At 42.6% G+C, this 10,131-nt stretch overlaps 1 protein-coding gene across 1 annotated transcript in view; it reads left to right on the top strand.

Moving 5' to 3' along the window:
- Nucleotides 1–683: 683 nt before the first annotated feature.
- Nucleotides 684–10,131, top strand: part of CNBD2 (cyclic nucleotide binding domain containing 2) — a 37,690-nt gene continuing 28,242 nt past the window's right edge. The window contains exons 1-5 of the mRNA XM_019522910.1: nt 684–1,148; nt 1,611–1,664; nt 2,965–3,128; nt 8,044–8,200; nt 8,551–8,702. Coding sequence (XP_019378455.1) covers nt 813–1,148; nt 1,611–1,664; nt 2,965–3,128; nt 8,044–8,200; nt 8,551–8,702 — 863 coding nt within the window. The 5' untranslated portion in view covers nt 684–812. The remainder of the gene's footprint in view (nt 1,149–1,610; nt 1,665–2,964; nt 3,129–8,043; nt 8,201–8,550; nt 8,703–10,131) is intronic.

Here is a 10,131-nt window from a genome sequence, read left to right as displayed (position 1 = left end):
CTGTCAATAGTGGACCATAAAAACTTTCTGGTCTTTGTGCTTCCAAAGGCACCTGTGGGTTCTTTATCTTGCAGATCAGCAGCAATTGTACAGTTATTCATATCACTAAAATATTAATGAGCTGGAATGTCTGTTATGTTCTTAAATTAAAGCTTAATGAGTTCAATATTTAGTGGCTCCTATGGAGATCAGGGCCACATTGTACTGTATACACCATGAGAAAGTCTGTTCTATGTTACTTACCATCTAAAAAGCTATGACAGACAAAGGTAGGGGAGGGAAACAGGCCTAGAGAAGGAAGGTGACTTGTCCAAAGTCTCAAAGTCGATGAATGGCAAAACCGAGGAATAGACTCTAGATGTCCAAACTCTCAAGCTGGTGTATCATCCATAAGATTCTGCTGTCAGTCATTATAAATATAAATGATTACTAGCCAATTGCCCATCAGGAATAACGGGTGGGGAGCATGGGACGGATCCCTGTGCCCCTCCCCCACTGTCCGGACCCACTCCCCCTTTACCCCTTGCTGCTTGGGGTCCAGGCCTGCTCCCTGCCTCCATGCCACAGTGCCGGGGGGAGGGGAGGGGAGGAGTGGATCTGGGCCCGATGCACAGGAGGCGGGGGCCCAAGGGTGGGGAGAAGCCAGCCCACTGCGATGGGGGAAGCAGTGGGCCTGGGCCAGCCCAGCGGCAGGGGCGGGGAACAGGAGGAGCAGGCCCACTGACGGGGAGGTGGTGGGGGGAGAAGTGGTTGCTCCCCCCCGCACTGCCGCCACCTATAAGGAGTAAGGGGGGGAGGCGAGGCCAGCTCCCATGGTCTTGCCACTCCCCCTCCATCCCCTGTGTCCAGACCATCATGGCAGTGCTCCACCGCCGCCAGCCCCTATTCGAACACTTGTTCACACTCTGATTGGCCGTTTGCGAATAAAGCGTTACAGACAGACAGACTTAGGCTTTTATAATATTAGAATACTTACATTAGACTTCATTATTTCCCGTGCTTGTCCTTTTAAGAGTTTGTACAAGGTTACGTTGGACATCATGATCAAGAGCAGGGTGTGCAAAATCTTTTGGCAGGGACTGAGAAGATTCAAAGAATTTCAGTTCATTTACGTGACTACTGAAGCATGCCAGACCTTTGGTGTGGAAGTAAGGAATTTTTTTTACATAAAGCAGGCCTCTCCTTCATTATAGCAGTATCAATTATTAGTTGGCTTTGTGCACGCATTTAAGTGTGCCTGTTACCTAGGTGCTATAAGCAGTTACCTTAAATGTAATGACTTACCAATGCTCAGTTCACAGCTATTCCCAAATGGAGTTGGAGGTCCCTGTAGCCCAGCAGAATCTTTGGTCTTGTACTAGCTAACATATTTTTATAACATGAATAGTGTGTTTATTTCTCACTGAAGTGAATTAAGACTTTTATTTGAAGTCCTCTCTAGTGTATGTGGGTGTGTATGCGTGTGTGTGTTTTAAAGAACCGAAAAAAATTAACACTATTGTTAAAAAATGCCATGTTGCAATGTCCCTATCTGCTAACTCAATGACATTTCTAATTCAACCAATTCTTTTTTTGTCTTTTCTTTCCTCTCTCCTTTTTTTTTTATTCAGGGCGAGAAGTGTACCAAACTGTCCTTCAACTACAATGAGTTCAAGATCAGAAAGGTCTGATTGCCCTTCTTTTTTGCTTTGAGCCAAGTCTCTTTCCATCTACTGTGCCAGTCCTTAAAATGTTTTAAGGCCATCTCCAAGGCAGGAGTTGGAACTGGGTTTTCCAACAAAACCACTGTGTAACTCATTCCAGATCCCTTGCTTTGTCACTTATTTCACATGAGAGCATTTTCCTTTTCCTCTGTTTAATCTATAAATTAAGACATGTGACAGAAGCACAAACTTTTTAATCATATATTTTCTTCCAAGAAGATTTCATATACACAGACTTTTTTTGTTTGGCCTAAAGCACCTACATGGAAAAAGGAGGATGGTTCCATTAATGCAAACACTGGTGCTGATAACTTGTTTCTGACCATGGATGGCCAAGTCCCAAGTACTGAAAAAACCTCAGAGAAATTGGATTCTTTGCAGAGCACTGTGAAAGGAAAGCAAAGGATTTTAGCTTCCTCACTGTGGGCCCTGTACAAGCTGTAGACAAGTCTTGACATTGTGTTGCAGGCCTTCTCTTGCATAGCACTGAAGAAATAGCTTAATCTAGTGCATGCTACCAAGGAGGATGCCAGCTTTGCAAGTTCCTTGCTCTGGCTTGCTCCACATGCTGTTCTTTCACTGTTTCAGGAATGATGTGTGGAACTCTGCTTTTCATCATTAGGCTGGTGTCAGGCCCTTTCTGAAAACTTGGCCTGCAGTGTTCTCAGGCTGTATGAACCTAGAGATTACAACAGTAACAGTATTAAGCATGGAGTCTGCAGACTCTACGGTGCATATTTAGGGGGAGCTGGAGTCATGGGAATAAGCAATTGAAGTATTAGAGACTCCATTATGGAAAAGGTAGGCCTTCTTCACTGGGCATAAGTAACACTAAATGCTTTTGACATTTTTAAGAAAGCTTTCTTTTTTTTAACTTAATTTTACTTTACTTTTTAAAAAAGAAGCTTTTGAGCCATTTTGACATTGAAAACCTGAGCAGTAATGACTCATCTTATTAGCAGCAAACTTGCCTAATAATAGATCCACTGGCATACAACTGAGCAACCAATGTTTTATTTCAGAATTGTTTTAAAAAACGAACTAATGTGAGCATTATCAAACAAACTTAAGTTTTAACCATTTTGCACAAATTCCTTTCCTTGAAGCTAAAATGAAAGAGGGAAAAAAAACCTATTTGGAATTATTTCCCTTACATCTCTGGAAGATGATGCTGATTAGTCTTCTGGAGCATGCAGATGTTTCCTTTTTGGCTTTGTTTCATTTGAGGCTCCATTAGTTAATGTGTTGGATGCTTTCTCAGGATCACCTTCCTCTCAGAGCAATCCAGATAACCAAGAAGAAACCAGAATGGAGGACTGAGAAGGAAATTAAGCTGTTACAAAACTGCTTGCAGTTGCTAGAAAGCTACCGAAATTATAGCCCAAATCTACAGCATCTTCTGGCTAAGGTGATTCGCTTTGAAAGGTAAATATTCTTTCAAGGATGGGTAATAATGTTTAAAGCTGGCTTTTAAAACTCAATAGTCCAAAATTAAAAATTATATGAATCTTAGCCTAAATTTAGAAAAAAAACTACATTGTTATCTCTCCATTTATTTTCAATCTATTAGACATCTAATGACTGTAAATGAGTACAATAAATGACAGCAAGAACATGCAGTCATCTAATTTGTTCTGTATGTATAATGACATACTGTTATGCCTCTTAAAGCCTAGAGCCATCCCAAAGCTTGACATTTTTCAAACAGACTAAAGGATTTAGATATTCAATTTCCATTAAAATTAATAAGAATTAGGTATCAAAGTCTCCTTGGAGACTTGAAATCTCAACTAAAAAATCATATTAGGAGTTTACATTGGGTATAAATGTAGTTATAGAACCATAGAAAAATAGTTCTGGAACGGACATCAGCAGTTCATTTAGTTCAATCTTCTGCTCAAGGCTGGAACATCCCTCTCTAAACTATCCCATTATTTCTTCAACTTAACTTAAAAGCATATAATGATGGAGATTCCACAAACTTTCTAGGTCAGGGGCTGGCAACCTATGGCTTCTGGGCTGAATCTAGCTCACAAAGAGTTTAGATCCAGGAAAGTCCGAGCTGGTCTGTGGTGGCATGAGGAATTAGGTGGTACAGAGTTGTGCTGAGTCATCGTTCCTCATAACAGCACTTTCCTCCAAAGCGCACCCTTACTATCTCCTGCCTACAGTTACTCTTGCTGAAGAAGTGCCAAGTATCTGCAGTGAGGGGAAGGTGCAGGCAGCTCTCTAAGGAGCAGAGATTTGTGTCCTGCAGCAGAGCAGCAAAACATTGCCAACCCATTCTAGGGTAATCTGTTCCCCTACTTAACCCCACTCATGGTTAGAAAATTCTAACCTACATGTCCTGTGTTGAAATTAAAGCCCAGAATTACTTGTCCTATTCCCTGTAGACCTGAAGAATAGTTGATCATTATAACAATCTCTTTATAAGAATCTTTTTTTATATATAGGAAGGCTGTTTAAAAGAAGAAAAATCTTATCTTCTCCAAACTAAATAAATCCAGTTCTTCCAACCTACCACCTGACATCATGTTTTCTAAACTTCTAATTGTTGTTGCTTTACTCTGAACTCTTTCCAATAGGCCAAATCTTTCTTGAAATACAGGACCCAACACTGTACAGGACCCTAAGCAGAAGGGCAAGATCATCCAGACAGGAACCTCTGGCTTTGGTCCCAGCATTAGCACTGGCATACCTCAGTCAAAATCCCCAGCCTTGGCCGTAGTCAACACCCAAAGCCTTTGAGGGAGACTTAAAAAATACCCTGACACAGGTAGCAGAAAGAATGGGCAGGGGCAACCAGCAAAGCCTAGAAGCATGGGAAATACCCATAGTAGAACACAAGTATAATAATGCCTGGATCATCCCCAATGTAACCTCTTCTAGACCACCTCCAGTGACGGAGAGTCCACAACTTCCCTAGGTAGTTTATTCCACTGCCTTACTGTTCTAACTGTGAAGAAGTGTTTCCTGATATCCAATCTAAACTTACTTTGCTGCAACTTCAAGCCATTGATCCATTTCCTCCTCTCTGCAGCAGGAAAGAAAAGGTGATTTCCCTTTTCTTTATGGCAGCCTTTCAGGTATTTAAAGACTGCTATCATGTCCCCTCTTAAGCACCTTTTTCATAAGCTGAACATACCTAACTGTTTCAGCCTCTTCTCATGTGATTTGCTTTCTAAGCCCTTTATCATCTCTGTTGCCCACCTCTGGACCCTCTCTAGTTTCTCCACATCTTTTAAAAAATGTGTAGCCTAGAACTGCACACACTACTTCAAATGAGACCTAACCAGTGCCAAGTAGAAAGGCACTCTCACCTCCCATGTCTTGCACCTAATGCTTCTATTGATGCATTCCAAAACCACATTTTCTATTTGTGCAGCTGCATCACACTGCAGACTTAGATTGAGTCTGTGTTCTGCCAAGACTCCTTTTCCGTAGTGCTGCTGTGTAACTAGGTGTCACTCATTTTTTCATTTGCTTTTTTGATTATTCTTCCCAAGGTGTAACACCTTGCATTTGTCCATATTGAACATCATCCTGTTAGCTCTAGCCCAGCTGTCCAATCTGTTGAGATCCTTCTGAATTGCACTCACATCCTCCAATGTGTTCACAATCCTTCCCAGTTTCATGTCATCTGCAAACTTGCTCAAGAAGCTTTATCTGCCAACATCCAAACCATTAATAAACACCTTGACAGCACTGGGCCCAGGACAGACCCCTGGTCAAAAGCTCCTGCAATTCTGACATGGACCTGTTAATAATTACCTTTTGTTTGCAGCTATTGAGCCAGTTACCTATCCACCTTACAATAGTTTTGTCTACCCCACATTTCTCCAATTTGTTTATGAGAAGGTTGTGGGTGACTTTGTCAAAAGCCTTGCTGAAGTCCAGATATATTATATCCACAGCATTCCCTTCATCCACCCAAGTAGTTACTTTGTCAAAGGAGACCAAGTTTGTTTGACATGATTTGTTTTTTCATAGATCCATGCTGGCTGTTTGTGATCAGACTTTCCTCCTTAAGATGTTTGCAAATGTCCTTCCTTAAGATATGCTCTGGTAACTTCCCTCATATTAAGGTGAGGCTAACCAGTCTGTAGTTTCCCAGCTCCTCCTTTTTGCTTTTTTTAAAAGAAGGGCTCTATGTTGGCCCTTTTCCAGTCCTCTGGCACCTGGACTGTCTCCCATGACTTTATGAAGATCATTGCCAAGGGTTCCAAGATCTCCTGTGCCAGTTCCTTCAGTACCCTGGCATCAAGTCCTGCTGACTCGAATTCATTCAGAGCTATCAAAAGCTCTTTGACTATCTCTTTTGTTATCTCCTCCCTCAGCTTGCTCCCTTCCTTATCCAGATAACCCTTATTAGGTTTCCGGCCTCAGCTTAATATTGTTATGAAGACTGAGGCAACATAGTTGTTGAATAGCTCCACCTTCTTAGCCTCTTCTGTTAGGAGTCCCCCCTGGCTTGTTAACAAAGGACTCACAGCTTCCTTAGTCCTTCTTTTCTGGCCAACATACTACAGAACCTCTTCTTCTTGTCCTTAACCGCCTTTGCCAGGTGCAGCTCAGTTTTTATCTTTGCCTTCCTGATTGTGTCCCTGAAGGTTCTTGCTATTTCCTCGTATGCTTCCTTGGTGATCTGCCCATTCTTCCATTGCCTGTATGCTTTCCTTTTGCATTTGTGAAATCCTAAAAGCTCCTTGTACAGCCACATTGGTCTCTTGCTGTTCTTCTTGTGCTTTTATTGTGTGGGGACAGTTTCTTGTTGGGCTTCCAGTACTGTGCCCATTAGAAGCTCCCAGCTCTCCTGCCTTTATCCTTCAGTCTGTCTTTCCATGGCACTATGCTTATTAACTCCTTGAGTTGGATGAAATCTGCCTTTTTGAAATCTAACGCCCTAATTTTGCTGACCTCGTGCTTTCCCTATCTCAGGATCTGGAATTCTATCATATTGTGATCACTTTCTCCCAAGTTGCCCATCACCTTAACACCCTCCACCAGTTCTTCCCTTTTGGTTAGGACAGGATTCCCTAGATGATACCCTAGTTGTAATCCTCCACCTTCTGGAACAGGAAGTTGTCCTCCACACAATTTAGGACATGGCTTGACATTTTGTGTTTGGCTGCATTCAGAGATGATCCGAGCAGGGTGCGGGGCCCGGGGCAAATCAGCCTGTGCAGGACCCTGCCCCTGGACGTGCGGAAGCCAGCAGCAGATTAGGCAGTGGGAGTGGAGGGGGGTGGGAAGCGGCTGGATGCCTTGGATTCAGCAGCAGATTTGGCAGCAAGGGAAGTGGGGGGGACACGTGCTGAGCAGCCGGATGTGAAGCCAGAGGTGGCACGGAGTTGCTGTGCCACTCCACTTGGCTCCGTGGGGCCCCCAAAGCATGGGGCCCAGGGCAGTCTCACCAATTCGTCCCCCCCTAGGGATGGCCGTGGCTGCATTGTTCTTCTAGCAGATGTATGGAAAATTTAAGTTTCCTATCAGTACCATCCCATAGCTTTTGGATAGATTTGTCACCTGCTTAAAGAGTGCCTCATTTACCTTCTCTTCCTGACTTTGGTGGCTTATAAGAAATCCCCACCACTATATCAGTGCTGCATCTTTCACTTTTCATCTTCACCCATCATCCTTGTTTCATTGTAAGATACTAAGTTTTCTTCCAATATCTTAAACTTTTCTGTGTTATGGTGGCTTTATTTCATTGCTTGACTGAAATACAAGATCACATGACCTTTTGTTTCTATTAAAGGTCTGGAGATGGAGGTGTATTTTTCTCTCTCAGCTCTAGAAATCATTCCATTTTTCCCACTTCAGTATTATCTCCTCTCTCCCAGTCACATATCCCAGCCTAGCAGGACCATATATGAACTAAATTTGACTCTACTTTGCTGGCAGTTATTACTGTTGAATAAGCTGAGACACTCCTTAGATTCTGAAGCTGCTAGTTCTGCAAGGCTGCCTTCTGTCCTTGCCAAGTAAATAACTGGAAATGAGAACAAAACGCAAGTCTCAGAAGCAAATGCCAATAACTTTTTGAGCAATCTCTTTGACCAAGACAAGTAAGTATATCCCTGATTGTTTATGCTCAAGCAAAATACTTTTCAGTCAATACCATTCTGTGGATCGAAAATAGTGTTCTGAAGTTTTAAACTGACCTTTCACACATTTCTGGGAGCACCCTGATTTGGTGCTTCAGTTCAGTGCAGTTCAGCACGTTTCAGAGAGATCTGAGATCAATAATTAGTAATGGATAGGGAGTCTGATTAGAAGAGGTTCTAGTTCAGGCTCATTACTGCTAGGAGGGAATAGAAGCTGCATTCCTGTTTTCCAGCTTTGGACGCAGAAGAGTCATCATCAAGAAGGGGCACTATGGAAACACTTTTTACTTCATCTATTTTGGTACTGTTGCTGTTACTGAGGATGAGGATGGTAACAGTGCCTTTCTGGATGGAGATCCAACTTTGCTTCGGAAGGGTGCTGCATTTGGAGTAAGTGGTGTTTTTAGTATAACTCCCATCAGTTGAGACATAGGAAAAGTTATTAAATGGCAAAATAAATAGTTGAGCATTTTGGAAGGTGTATAAATCCTCAAGTTTCTGGGCTATGATATTTAAATTATGGAGGAGTAGGGAGAAATTTTCACTGAAGACAAGGTATCTTTCAACTGCCCTTTATAGGGTTTCTTGTACCTTCTTCTGAAGGTCTAGTGTTGGCTACTGTTGGTGACAGGATACAAAATAAGATAGACTTCAAATCTTCCAAGTCGGCATTTGGAGTGTAACAGTGGAAGATCAATTGCTAATACTAACTCAGTTCATCTTCCTTCTCTGTATGAAAGGAGATTGCTCTTTTAAAGGGAACAAGGAGAGTTGCTACGGTTGTCTGCATGGAAGAAACTGAACTGCTGGTGGTAGATAAAGAAGACTTCTTTGCTAATAGACTAGATGAAGAGCTTCAGAAAGAATTACAGTATCGTTACACCTTTTTCAAGTAATTACTTTCAATGAGATAACTTGTATCTGGCTCTGCCACTGCATTTTTATTACTTGCTTCACGATTTGACTGTTCAAGTACAGTATGTTTATTCTAGGATAACCACTAAGTGCCTAGACGGTAAGGTATATTGTTACATGCAGTATTGTCCTGCTTTCACTGAAGATGAAATATCATACCCCTTTTAAGGTGATGCAGGTTTAATACATACTTTCTGTAGGTGATAACACTTCTACAATTTAATCTGACATGGTACTGTATATTCTCTCCCCTTTTTGCCCCAAGTGTCATCAAAAATGTAGGCGTTGTGGGGTGTTTTCATTAGGAAGAGAAATTGACACTAATAAATCCTTTATATGTGAACACAGGAAGAATAAAGTGTGCTTTACCATGTGCCTTTGTTTTGTGAGACTGTCAAGTGGGGCTGTATGAAGCTTCAGTCGCTGATTCGATTCGGTGGAGATTTGGATCAATTCAGCAACTGAATCTCCGAATCTGAATCGAATCAGGAAACCCTGGAATATCTCCAAATCAAATTGGAACACTTTGAATTGATTCGATGATTCAGACATAGACACAGGTTTAAATGTTTTTTCTGCATACCTCAAGGTACCAGGTGGCCTGTGAATGCTGAGATGCTGGGGTGGATGGAGCGACCCATGGGAGTGTGTGTGGGGGGTCCCCAGCACACTTGGTGGCGGACCCAGAAGTGGACTAGAAGCACTTTCGGTCGACTTCTGGATCTGCTGCAGAGCACGCGAAGGACCCCTCTCATCCCCCAGCTCAGCAACTGGTGCCTCCTGGGTCTATGGAGGCACCCAGGGTCCTCCCGTGGCCGATTGCTGAGCTGGGTGGGAGTGGCGGGGGATACCCTGCATGCTCGGCGGCAGACACGGAAGTCGACCGGAAGTACTTCCACCACCGAGCATGCAGGGGACCCCCTGTGCTCCAGTGGAACACTCCATCTGCCCTACCATCGCAGCGTTCACAAGCCATGCCTGGTACCTCGAGGTATGTAGAAAAAACATTTAAAGCTGTGTCTATGGTCGAATCGCTGATTCTCCGAATCAGCATCAAATCTCCAGATTTGGATTCGGCCAAATTGAATCAGGACAGTGATCCAAATCAACTAATTGAATCACTGTCCCCAGTTTGGGCTGAATCTGAATCGAATATGGCCTGTTTTGCACACACCTAATGTCAAGTACTTTGGGTGTGGCCTTGGTGTATAAAAGATTTTAATGGCTTCTTATGGATATCTAAAAATGGTAGTGACTACACCCACTCATAATAATACAGTGGTAGGGAGAAATATTGTAACATGCAAGTTTTTCATCATACCGAGAAAGAAGCGGGGAAAAAAAACACTTGAGAATTACAGTGAATGTTGTCATAGAACAATAAGTCTGTAGTTTTTTTATCAATG

This window comes from Gavialis gangeticus, unplaced genomic scaffold (genome assembly GCF_001723915.1).
Source record: "Gavialis gangeticus isolate Ggan-Ray unplaced genomic scaffold, GavGan_comp1, whole genome shotgun sequence".
Classification (NCBI taxonomy): Eukaryota; Metazoa; Chordata; order Crocodylia; family Gavialidae; genus Gavialis; species Gavialis gangeticus.
The sequence above is the reverse complement of the archived record's forward strand: the minus strand, read 5'-3'. Positions and strand labels throughout refer to the sequence as shown.